The 13,894-nt window shown below is 38.6% G+C and overlaps 1 protein-coding gene across 1 annotated transcript; it reads right to left on the bottom strand.

The window, feature by feature from the left end:
* Positions 1 to 1,026: 1,026 nt before the first annotated feature.
* LOC112588682 (histone-lysine N-methyltransferase SETMAR-like) lies at positions 1,027 to 1,482 on the bottom strand. The gene has a single exon (XM_025299355.1). It carries the CDS (start codon positions 1,480 to 1,482, stop codon positions 1,027 to 1,029), a length of 456 nt encoding a protein of 151 aa, XP_025155140.1.
* Between the last annotated feature and the right edge of the window lie 12,412 nt (positions 1,483 to 13,894).

Raw genomic sequence — 13,894 nt, 5'->3', positions numbered from 1 at the left:
GACCGGAATAGGTAGTAATCAGAAGGCGCCATGTCTGGGCTATACGCCGCGTGCGGGAGAAATTCCCAGCCTAATGCAAAGATATAGTCCTGAATCACTTTCGCAACATGTGGTCGGGCATTGTCATGAAGCAGTATCACTTTACGACGTCCTTTGCCAGTAAATGGTCTCTTTCTTCAAACGCATCGCTCAAATTGCTCAATTGTTGCTGATAGCGATCTGCCGTTACTGTTTCACCCGGCTGTAACAACTCGTAATACAATACACCTTTCCAATTCCACCATATGCAAAGCAAAACCTTCTTGGCGTGGATATTGGTCTTTGGCGTCGATGTAGAAGGTTGACTAGGGTCAACCCATGATTTTTTACGCTTCGGATTATCATAAAGTATCCACTTTTCATCACCTGTAATGATTTGGTGCAGAAAATCCTTTTTCCGGAACCTTGAAAGCAAAGTGAGTGCCGTGTCATGTCGTCGATTTTTGTTGTCTTCGGACAGTGCATGCGGAACCCATCTGCCTTCCTTTTGAACTTTTCCCATTGCATGTAAACGTGTGGAAATGGCTTGTCGCGTAACGCCAAGTTGCTCTACAAGCTCCTTTTCAGTTTGTGCAGAGTTTATATCCAACAATGCTTGCAGTTCGTCCGTTTCAACCTTTTGAGGGCGTCCAGCACGCGGTTCATCTTCAAGACTGAAATCTCCTTGGCGAAATTTTTGATACCACCTTTTACACGTAGCATAACTTACAGCGTTCTCTCCATATGCAACACAGATCATTTCAGTGGCTTCAGCAGCATTTTTCTTCAGATGAAACGCGAAATGGATGGAAAATCGAATATGCTCTTTTGTTATTGCCATCGTGAACACTGCTGATTTTAAGGTTATATGCATCAAATGCCAAATCGCACGATGTTTCGAAAGACCAAATGTCACTGCTTTAAAACCGCAAGAGGGCGGGAAAATTAATGCAATTTAAATTGTGGTTTCAGTAGTATGAAATCTAGGGCTCAGAACTTTTTGCGCTCCTAATAGATCAAATATGCGTCGTTTTGTTCCATAACTTTTGTCCATTTTGAAGGCAATTTCATAATTCCGCGATTGAAGAAGTCCTCGTCCCTATTGGTAAAAAACTTGACCAGCTCATTTTCACCAGCCTCTCTTGAGGCCAGTTTTGTACCATCAAGAAAATTTTGCAAATGCTTGAAAAGGTGATAATGGCTTGGAGCCAGGTTTGGGCTACACGGCGGGTGCGATATAACCTCTGATCCAAGCTCTCGGAGCTTCTGGCGCGTCGTCAAAGATGTGTACAGCCTGGCATTGTCTTGATGGAACACAACACCCTTCCTATTGGACAATTCTGGCCTCTTCTCGTCGATCGCCTGCTTCAATCTGGTCAGTTGTTGACAGTGTAGGTCCGAATTGAGTGATTGGCCCGATGGGAGTAGCTCATAGTGGATGATTCTCTTCCAATCCCACCACATACACAGTAAAACCTTCTTGGCCGTTAATCCTTGGGCTTGGCGATCGTTTGGACCGGCTCACCGCGCTTGGACCACGATCTTTTTCGCCTGTTGTTCTCGTATGTGACCCATTTTTCATCGCCAATCACCATCCACTTAAAAAATGGGTCGATTTCGTTACGCTTCAGCAAAGAATCGCAGGTATGAATTCGGTCCAAAAGGTTCTTTTGCGTCAATTCGTGTGGCACCCATACATCGAGCTTCTTCTTGAGACCAGCCTTATGCAAATGGTTCCAAACGGTTTTCTGGCTAATCTTCAGTTCCTGGGCAATGAAATAAGTGCTCGCATGCCGGTCCGACTCGACGATTTCCATGATTTTATCGACATTTTCGACGATTGGCCTACCAGAGCGTGTCTCATCTTCGACGTCCATATTACCAGAACGGAATCGTTGGAACCACCGCTTTGCTGTTGCATTCGATACTATATTGAGTCCATAAACAGCACAAATTTTTTTGGCCGCCTGCTCCGCTTTTTCCCTTTGGTCGTAGTGGTATTGAAGAATGTATCGAATTTTCTCCTTTTTTACCTCCACTTTGGAACGCTCTAACACACAACTGGCTTCACCAAACACAAAACTGTCAAAGAACTTTTTTTAAAGCGTTATGTCACCTTTAAGTCGCAGTATAGAATGACCAGATGCGACATATACATCGTGAGATATGACTTCATTAAAGCCATCTAGCGGAAAACGCTCAAAACTTTTTACTTAACCCAATATTTATATGGCAGATAAGTTTATTGCGTCTTTTGATTTATATAAATATATGCGAAAAAATATTGTTTTTAGTTTCATTTATCAGGTGTAATAAAAAGAAATCCATTATTTTTGCATGAAATTGAAGGCTTTAATTAGCATAGTTAGAATGATCCGATTTAGGTCAAATATGCGCCGTTTTGTTCGATAACTTGTTGCCATTTTGAAGGTAATTTCATTATGCCTCTCTCATAGAAGCTCTCGTCCCTATTGGCAAAAAATTGAGACAGTCGATTTTCACAAGCCTCTCTTGAAGCGAATTTTTCACCAGCAAAATTGTTCGCCATGGACAGGAACAGATGGTAATCACTTGGTGCCAGGTCCGGATAATAAGGTGGATGCATAAGAACCTCCCAACCAAGCTCCCGGAGCTTCTGGCGAGTCACTATCGATGTGTGTGGCCTGGCGTTGTCCTGATGGAACACAATTCCTCTCCTATTGGCCAAAGCTGGCCGCTTCTGGGCGATTGCTTCCTTCAGACGGTCCAATTGTTGACAGTACAGTTCCGAGTTAAGAGTTTTGCCGTAGGGGAGCAGCTCATAGTAGATAATTCCCTGCCAATCCCACCAAACACACAGCAAAACCTTCCTGGCCGTCAATCCTGGCTTGGCCACCGTTTCCGCCGGCTCACCGCGATTCGACCACGACCGTTTTCGTTTGACGTTGTCGTAAGTGATCCACTTTTCATCACCAGTGACCAACCGCTTCAGAAATGGGTCGATTTTGTTGCGATTCAGCAGTGATTCGCAGATGGAAATTCGGTCCATGAAGTTTTTTTGCGTTAACTCGTGTGGCACTCATACATCGAGCTTCTTTTTGTATCTAGCCTTATGCAAATGGTTCCAAACGGTGTTTTGTGCAATCTTTAGCTGTTGGGCAATCGAAACAGTGCTTACATGACGGTCGGACTCGACAATGTCCATGATTTTATCGATATTTTCGACAATTGGCCTTCCAGTGCGTGGTGCATCTTTGACCTTTGACGAAATTACCGGAACGGAATCGACGAAACCAAAATTGCGCGTGATTGGCTGTTACAGTATCAGGACCATAAACACTATTCACATTTTCAGCCGCCTGGCTTGCGTTTTCGCCTTTATCGAAGAAAAACTGTAAAATATAGCGTATTTTCTCTTTGCTAGTGTCCATCTTTGACGCGCACTCAAACAAAACTGAGTCAACTAATCACAAAACTGTCAGAAAAGTTTTTTTAGTACGAAATCTCATCTTTCTAACGCCATCTAGTGGAACCCGATCGGACTTATACAACGCGAGATACAGATAACTAAAGCCATCTATTGGAAAAATAATGGATTTCTTTTTACTACACCTGATATGACAGTGAGCAGTTACGATTCTAAAAATTTGTGATCATTGCTTGATAGAATTTTCTGTAAAATAACATCGATTAATGTTGCAAACGTAATAAATATGTTAATGACTACGTTTCAAATTGCGAGTATAACACAGACACCTATAACACCATTGGAAATTGAAATCTATAATGAAATTCGGGACATTCTACAAAATTTTCAGAACATACATTTGACATTATTATTAGAACATGATTACGTGCTTGATCCATCAGAGCCATATGGAGTACAAATTATAGAGTATATTACAGAAAGAGAAGAAGATGATGACAGTTCTGAAGCTGAAGAATGCATTGTTGATGAGGAAGGTGGGAAGATCGACTTTAATTATAAGAGAAAAGCTGTGGAGTTTTGGAAAAGTGGAATGAAGGCTCGCTAAGCTTTAATTAGCGTACAGAGCAAGTTTCGTAAGGTTAAAAATTTACAGCAGTTACACAGATGGGAAGAGAGTATAGAAAGAGGTGAAACAAATATAGATAAATTAGCATTTATTATGGGATATGTACTGCAAAAGTTTAAAGAAGCTTTTGATAGAAAATCTATTTTGAATGATTTGAATTTAAGATTTTAGGTTTTGGTGGCAAAGTGGAGGACCACGTGGATTTACCCGAATTCAAAACAAGTAAACGATAAAAAAGAGCATATAAGGTGTATTTATGTGAAAAACATATTATTGTTGAGGTGAATTTTCAATCTAACGGACAGCTATCATAATAGATATTTCGGTCTTTCTTCAGTACAAAAAAATATAAAACATAATATTACGTTGATCTTATAAGTTTTACATTTTGCTTGCATTAAACGATATATAAAACTTACAAGTTACTATCGAAGGGACGCCAATTGTTATCTAATCACATCTCACATTCTCGTCGAAGTAGTCAAAATTATTTCAACATAGTAGTCGATGAATAGATTTATATATTCGAATCATAATTGACATTCATTTTCATTATTCAAAACAAGTAAATGGCGGATTTGGAAATTTAAAAATGTGCACAGGATTGTTTTCTGCAAAATAACAACATTCAAGATACGATATATGCTTGAAGATATTAACACCTAACCAAATATTGCAATATTTATTTGTTTCAAACGTAAAGTCTAACATCTCAACTATCGGAGTTGAAGAAACTTATAATGCAGACGAGAGTGGCTTCAACTTTAAAATACATTCCGGGCGAATATTGATGAGATCAGGAATTAAAACAGTGGAAACAACGGTTCAATCGTTATCTTCTATCATACATAGTTATAATGCTTATTATTTCGGCAAGCGGACGTTTTTTTTCTACTACTACTCCACCACTTTTCACCACTATTTATAGTTTTGAAGGAGTTCACAGGAACATTTAGTCCAAAAGTTCAAGAACTCCGTACAGATAACATTTACATTCAAGCATCAAAATCAGGAAAGATACTTAAGGAAGATAAAGCAATATAATTTCCAATCATTCCAAAAAAGACGATAGGCCTCATTCAACGTGTTTTGATGTGTTCGGATTCCGGATTTGGAAAAATTTGGTGCGAACATTTTCAGACAATGTAATTTTTCAAGAGAAAAATGTCAATTTGCATTCTCGTAACGAAATAATTAAATTGCAATCATTAATCCATAATCAGTTTTCTTCGCCTAGATTAAAAAATCTTTTCCAATATGTTTGGTTTAAAAGCGGATATATAAATATGCACGCCGGTAAATATCAAAATCCTGTAGAATTATGTTACTTCAAAAAGAAAAAGCATATACCCAGATAGCCAAGAGTGCTAAAACCACGTTTCGATGAAGCTTTGCGGCAAAGTTTGCTTCAATTGTAATATCAATTTAGTGGCAAACATTTGTCTCGCTTCGTCTTGACTAAATATTTCAAGCAAATTTACGGCAAAACTTTTCGTCACATGATACTACAAATAACAGGGAAAGGCTTGTTCGTAAATTTTATACATAGAACAAAGCAAATGATGCTATCACGGTGAAACACAAATTTTATGTCAATAATAGCAAATCTTGTTATGCACGATACAATAGCAATTTTGCGACAAAAGCAGATCAAATCTTGCCATTCACGGTATGATAGACAATTTACGAAAAAAAACAGAGCAAAGTTTGCTCTGGTACGACGAGACACAATATTCATGCAAATAATAGAGCAAGCCTTGCCGTTCACGGCGTGATAACAAATTTGTGACAAAAAGAACAGGGTAAGGTTTGCTCTGGCATGAAACATAAAATTTACGCAAATAACAGAACAAATCTTGTCGTGCATGGCGTGATGAGGCAAATTTATATTATATTAAAATCTAGTCGTTCAATATCTAATATTTAATTCATAATCGTATATATTTAATAAAAAATAAATACACAAAAGAAAAATAAGTTTTGGCGACTTTTTATCTCAACACTTAATAATTTATTTACATTATTACATTAATTTATTACATTAACATTTATACGTTGATTGGGGGTGCGTATCTGTTCGACACAGCACGATTGGACACAAAGTAAATGATTGGTTGAGTCTGGTAATTCAGCAAATAATGCTTTACATCGGTTGGTTGTGTCGAATCGTGCTGTGTCGAATTGGGTGCTTCCCGTTGATTGGCTGCTGCGTCGCCGCGCGGCAAGCGTTGCCGCGTTCTGCGTGCAGGAGCCCTAATGCGCACGTGCAAGTTTTATTCTACAACCGCCAACACTGGTTTCCGAGTCCTTTTGAATTCAACCACCGTGAGTACCACAAGGTTATCGCAGAGGACATAATTCTAAAAGGTTTCTGAGACTTTCGAGGCGAGTATGAAACCAATGAAATATTCTGTTTCGCGTAAATGTTTTCACCGGTTGTCTGCGAGGCAACGAAGGCGAATTGCTGCAGAGGTTAGGGACATTTTGCGTTTAAATGTTTCACAAGATTCTGTTACGGCTGAACAGCCGGATAATGCTGCTTCTTATATTCATGTTGATGATTCCTTTCGGACAGGCGAAGTTTCTTTTACGGACGATATTGGTAACGATATCTCTAATATTATAAATACCGGTAATATCGATAATAATGATATATTGTCTATTAGTAATGATGGTGACAGTGAAGATTCCACTTCCTCATCTCTCATTATTTCTTCTAGTGACGAAACATTTCAAGATCGTTTGGCCACGTGTTTTGTTAATAATAATTTAATACATGTGTAAAGTAATAAATATTTTATCTATTCTTCGAACACACACATGCTTTTCTTCGTTACCAAAAGATATTAGAACTCTTTTAAAAACTCCACGAACACTGTTGTCGTACCCAAAATAGATCCAGGAGAATATATTCATTTCTCTCTTGAAGCAGAAATTGTTAAAACATTATCACGTCTTTCTTCGGTATCTATACCACATGAATTAGAAATAGATCTTAATACAGTTGGATATAGTTTAAATAGATTAGGAAGTATTCACATCTGGCCAATCCAATGTAGACTTGCAAATGTAAAATATACGAGACCAATGGTAATTGGAATATATAGCGGTACTAAGAAACCACGTGATCCTAATTTATTTTTTGAAAAAAATGTTACTGATTTTTTGTTACTGATGTTAACAGTATAATAAGTAACGGTGGTATAGATTTTAGTGGCAATAAGATAGCAATAAATTTAAGATGTTTTATAACCGATGCACCAGCTCGAGCTTTTGTTTTAAATCATAGAGGTCATACATCTGGAAAATCGTGTTCGAAATGCAAAGTTTCTGGTTTACAATGTGAAGGCAGGTATATGTTTAGCGGTATTAATCATCCTCTTCGAACAAACGAAGATATATCAGGTGTATAGATGAAGATCATCATAAAGATGGCAAAAGTCCATTGTCAATGTTACCTATAGATATGGTTTCACAAGTTCCCTTTGAACATAGTATGCATCTGGTATGCTTGGGAATTATGAAGAAACTTTTATCCGCATTGATATATGGTAAATATACACGTTTGTCAAAATTATCAGGAAGATCTATCACTATAATATTTGAAAGATTAGATAATCTTAAAATATATTGTCCATCAGAATTTGCTAGACGTCCTAGAGCAATTAATGCATTTACTAAATACAAAGCAACAGAGTTTCGCCAATTTTTATCGTATATAGGTCCAGTAGTAACATACGGTCTCTTGAATCAACAAGTATGTACTCATTTTTTGTTTTTGTATACTGCCATAAGAATATTGATTTCTATTTCACCATCAAAAGCATATTTAAACTTTGCTGAACTTGCTCTACAAAAATTTGTTGCTCGATGTAAAAATCTTTATGGTTCATCATTTATTTCGTATAATGTGCACGGTCTTCTTCATCTCACAAGTGACGTAAGGCAATTAGGTCCCCTTGATTCATTTTCTGCTTTTCCTTACGAAAATAGTATGCAACTTTTCAAAAAATACTATAGAAAACCTAATTTTCCTCTTCAACAGTTCTGCAATAGAATGTCAGAGATAGAAGCTTGTGGAACAAATTTGCACCATAGTCAAACTTATTTTTCCAAACTCGTTGATTCTTCTACGCAAGTATTTTCAGCGCATAATAAAGGTCCTCTTCCGCCTAATATTAATCCAAACAGTTGTCAGTATTGAAAATTGATATTTAATAGAATTTTGCTCGGTTTGGATGCACGAAATAATTGCTGTATTTTACACGACGGATCCATTTGCCTTATTGTTAATATCTTAATTGTTAATATCTTAATGGACAACACCACATATTATTTAGTTGTAAAAAATTTCAAAAGGTAGATTCATTTTATGATATTGGCATTTCGTCCTCAGCAATTCAAATATATAAATATTCCGCAATAAGTAGTGACATTTTCTGTATTCAAATAAATCAGGTACATGTCAAATGTTATAAAATGCCTTATTGGGGTAGTTCATCGATAGGTGATAGTAGTAGTGACGAAGGTAAGTCAGAAGTTAGTGAGTATGTAGTTTGTGGAATTATATATATAGATTTGTAAAAGAATAAAACTGCATTTAGCTGCTCCTTTAGATACAAATTGCAGGAAGAAAAACATAATCTCCAGGATGACTAATAAAATACAGATTACTATAATTATGTCATATATCTCTCACTCAGTTTAATTAGAATGGCAATAATAACTTCAAATATTTTAGATACTCAACATTTCTGCACTTGAAGAAAATCAAAACACGAATCATTTTTAAAACATATGTAAATGTAATTATGTAAGTATATGATTATTCAAAATTTGCTTTTCCTATCATTTAAGTTGCTATTTTATAATTTTCTTGCATAATATATAATTTTTTAATTTTTTACGAACCATTTAGCATGTACTGATTTTTTGGAATGCTCTATTTGTTCCAACGACTACTGGTTTCCCTTTTTAAGAACAATATTTGAATATGTATGTATATATTTTTTTTATTTCACTTTATAATTAATCCTACATATATACATGTTAAATTTCAAACGTAACAGATAAAAAATCTCGAAAACTATGAAAGATATTAAAAAAAGCTAAAACAAGTGTCCTATGATTTTGAAGAGGAAAAAGAATGGCATTTAAGGTTTTAGATATCAGGTTCCTATTTGGAGGGCATTTTCAAGGTTAGTTGAAGGTCAACTTAATTTTTTTAAATAGAAAGCCCAATTTTTTATTATATCTTCTTTTTCTATCAATTAATTTTAACAACTTTTGTCTGAAATATTTTTTTATTTGCCTAATATTTTTTTGAAATATTAAAGGAAAACTTGGTAACTTTTTCAACATTTAACTTACGATATCTCGCTAACTATTCGTCAAAAGATAAAATAGTATTAGACTCTTTTATTTTATTTACTATCAAGAATACGCACGCACGCACGCACGCACGCACGCACGCACTTCATTTGCATCTATACCTGTGTTTTCTTCTACTGCCGACTTTCCGTCAGCATATTCGTCATCTTCACGAAGGGTATTTTCCCCTTTCCCAGCGTTTTCATCATCGTCGTCCGCACCACCAACATCGGGTTTCTCTTCTTTTTTTCCGCGTAATCGACGTTTTTCCCGCTCTCGAAAAAAGTACAGATATCGCTGAAGCACCTCTCTATACAATCTCCATTTTTCCCGCGCTCCTCCGAGGACCGGAGAGTTGAGAATTCTATGCATCTCTGCGTCGAGACGTGACAGGACGGAACCCGGAGTACGCACCGTATTTTCATTCTCTACCGATGTTATGTTCAACCCAGTTGTGGGTTTATCTGTCAAAACAGAGGAAATCGTAGTCGAGGAAGACGCCAACGACGACGACGACAGCGAGGTCGGCAATGTATGAGTCTGCAGCCGTAATCTCTCAAGATTATCCGTAGAAATCAGTACCATCTTCTTGACTCTTTCCATGGTTCAAGCGCGAACAATCTTAATTATCAATAATTTTGGATAATATAGCACCGAGTATAGGGCTAATCAGATAAGGTAGAAATCCTCCACGCTGTACTATCACTTTCCGTTTACCTCTCCAATCGGCACGGTTATTAGCGATATGACGTAGCGTTGCTTTGTAACGTGATAGACGATTTTTTTCCCTACTGCCGAGCGGTACGTTACTTTTGAGTGTGTTGAAGGCGCACTCGCAAATACATCTAATGAAATCACGGTCTCGCAGAAAGGCAGCGCGTTGTTTCTCCGTCAAGTAGCACAACGCCTTCAGGAGAGAGATGTTTTTCGCACCGATGGATCGTTTTGCCAGACTTACTGTTTTATCGTTCTTTTTCGCATCCGTTCTGCTACCACCACCCATTGTCATTGCGACGACAAGACTGTCACAGAATAAGCATATGCACGGGTTTTATACGTAACTTCTGGTGGATTCCCGTCGAACGTAAACATGGTGCGTGGTATCGGTGGGGAGGATACATGTACGAAACCGATACTCATCCGGAGTAGGTTGTTTCAGATCGAGCAACAGATATCCATGTGGAAACGATGTAGCGTCATAGTAAGCTTCTTCCAAAAACTTTGAATCTTCCGGATATACCTGCCTGGCCAAGTGGCGTATCTGAGCACGATCACGGGGGTTTTTGAACACCACGATGTAATTCGTATTGAGAGAAATACCTCGTTGCCCTCGTCCTTGATGAAATAGATTTTGCGAAATGAGTATAACACTAAGGTTTTAGTGATGACTCCCCTTTGTGGACAGATCGACAATTACTTCGCACGATGACGATTCCCTCATGAGATCGTCTATTATCACCAATTTCGCGACAAGAGAGTCGTTTGAATAATCATCCGCGCGCGGTAAGCCTTCTCGAAATTCTATCATACAACGGCCTGATTTCGTCACTTCTTGCTGTAATTGACGGTAAGTCTCTTGCCACTCGGCATAATAGAATAGGATCCTGTCGGGTATCCGCCATTGCAGGTAAATAACGAAGAAAAGTATTTACGAAAACCGTTTTCCCACAGTCCGTAGGACAAACGATAGATGTCCAAGGATGTTTCCAGCGAACGTCCATTTTGCTAAATGATTGATTCTGTTACCTAGTGAAGCTACATAAATACTGAAAAAAAGAAGAAACGGTGATGGACTTATAACCCCGCGCCGAGGAGTCTTCCATAACGGGACCACTAGCTCATATCCCTGTGTACGCAATATACAGGTAAGGTATATACAGATAAGTCATTATTGAGAGAAAACAGTCGTATATTTTTACACAGAATACTTAAGACTATATTTACATTTATACATTTTCTTATTCTCTAGAAATAAGTGTTCAGATTCGAAAGAGGAGAAGGATCAACCGACTACTCTCTTACGACGCCACGTAGCCATATGGCAGAGAGTGTCCTGTGTTATTGTCGAATCTACGTTTTAGCAGCACAAATTTGCATGATTTGCTCTCGTCTCTCGTTACGACGTCATGAAATGCGGTACGCTGAATCGCTCTAAAACGTAAATTTATCGATGTTTTCCGCGAATCCTCCTCCCTCTCATCATCTTTCTCGTTTTCGGTTATTTTTCCGGCTATTAATAAATTTTTTATACTGCTAAAGTTAATATATCTCGAATTTTCGAAGTTTAGGGTTATCACCTTTACTTTACAAACTTCGTGAGTTTTACCTTGCGAAGTACGTACAACGTAGGAGTAAAATTTTGGGCCTCAAGGATATAAAGGTCTCTATGTAACTACCTTGAACATGATTCTCAAACTCATCCGTCATATCACCCAAAAAATTACCCGTACGCGGTTCGTACTCATTGGGGTCACCGGTGCTCACATATATACAGGAATCGGTGTCATAATATAATACACGGCGGTCTAATTTTTCTAAATATTCGTATAATTTTAGTCGTGCCTGCGCCGTCGTGTAAGCCGCTATTACTACATTTGTCATCGAAGAAGGTACGAGCGCCTCTTGTCGCAGTCGCCACATGACGTAGATCACGTCGTCGTTTACAGGCAAAATATTTATTATTTCATGCTCGGGACTTGTGAGCAAAGATAATAAATGTTCTCGCGTTCTAACAATCTCTGTATTCGATAGATTAGAACGTTGACCGAATTTTCCCCAGAAGGAATTCAGACACAACTTTGCAACCGAGCGTAGACCGGGATTCCGCACTATATTACACCTATCGAGAACATCCCCTCAATTTCTTTATACTCCCTTAAATAATTTTCTTTTGCGTTCTCGTCGTTATCCTTGCATTCGTTCGGCCAACCGCTGGCCTCCTGCTTAAGCTGTAGGAAACAATTAATATATTCGGCAAACAATCCGCCCTGCCGTGTACTAGGATCGTCTCGTGTGATTTTATAATTCCATATTTCGCTCACAGATGTCACACGATAGCCTTTCTCAATGGCTTTTCGTAGTCGCAAGAGACCCAAGTGCCTTCGAATTCACGATCGGCTGGATTCTCATGTGTACACGCTATTTGAGAGAATGTTTCACATCAGCTGCGACAGAGTGCGAACAATAATTTACCTTGCGTGCGAAACGGTAGTACGAGGTGAAAAAGTTCACGTGGTGCGAGTACTCTGCATTGTACGAGTCCTTCCACCGTAGTAAAGTTAAAATCAGGAGCCACACCGATTAAGTTGGAACACTCTTCACCCACGTAAACTTCCGGATGTCCGATCGGAAAAGCGCCTGTCTTCAGCACATAGGGATATAGAGAGCATACGTCAACGTAATGTATCTTTTCATCCCCCGTAACTTCGTACTGCGTGACGATATTCCCTGTGCGACCCCCGAAGAATGCGTAGCGAGGATCGAGGGGCATGGTTCGTAGCATTGGGTGATTTTCTACAAAATCACACATCTCCTGATTCTCACGCAGCTCTCGATTGAAGACGCATTCCCATTTCTTCGTAAGGAAATATCCCTGTTTTTGAAGACGACTTGACGTTGAGAGTGTGCGTTCGTAGCGTGCGTCGATCGTATCCGTATGTACACTGGTCGAGAGTGGTCTATCGCGGTTCACTCGAAAGCATGCAGGACATCCATGCCAAAAGCACCCGTGAAATTGTAGAACATGTCTTCGCGGTGGATTTTCCGACTCGTAATAGCCGTCAACTAATGTACCATCTGATAAACGTTGTTCCCGTCCTCTACCAGCATGAATTATAACGCGCCCGAGTTCGCGTTCCTTCCACAGCAACCATTGAAGAGCTTTATCCGATTGATTATTACAGCGTCTGTAACCCCCCGTCGGAATGATACCTATCTCTTTCTCACGCAAAAAGTTTTTCCGGAAAACTCGCATACAAGTGGAAGCGATGGTTGTACATTCTTCGAAGGGACATACTTTTCCCCGTTCCAAAAAAATTTTACGAAAGGCGAGACATGCGCGACGAAGAATATCCACGTCGTTGCGACAATAGACCAATATCTCTCGTTGAAAATCGAACTCGACGTTTTTACTAACCATCTCCGCATGCCAGGCTAAAAACTCTTCACGTTCATCCGGTTTCATCGTATTTGGTGAGAAATACCGAATATCCGGTAATGGGCCGGTGTAATATTGGTTTTCGACGGTATTAAATAAATGAAGGAATAATCCTTTGCCTGAAATACCCTTCAACCCAAAAGCTTTTGGTAACATTGACAAACGTATCGGCATATAATTAATGCTGTCTATGAATTTAGTTTGACCAACAGTTAATAGTATAATTTTCGTACCGTTTAAAATAAGTTTTGGCTCAACGTAGTTGTTACTTTCGACCAGGTAGCGGAGAATAAATTGAAAGTCGAACGCGCTAGCG

The sequence above is a fragment of the Harpegnathos saltator genome, unplaced genomic scaffold, assembly GCF_003227715.2.
Source record: "Harpegnathos saltator strain DR-91 unplaced genomic scaffold, Hsal_v8.6 scaffold27, whole genome shotgun sequence".
In the NCBI taxonomy this organism is placed as follows: Eukaryota; Metazoa; Arthropoda; class Insecta; order Hymenoptera; family Formicidae; genus Harpegnathos; species Harpegnathos saltator.
The sequence above is the reverse complement of the archived record's forward strand: the minus strand, read 5'-3'. Positions and strand labels throughout refer to the sequence as shown.

Coding starts and splice junctions, on each gene's coding strand:
- LOC112588682 (XM_025299355.1), bottom strand. CDS start 1,482: ATGTGGTGGGATTGGAAGAGAATCATCCACTATGAGCTACTCCCATCG.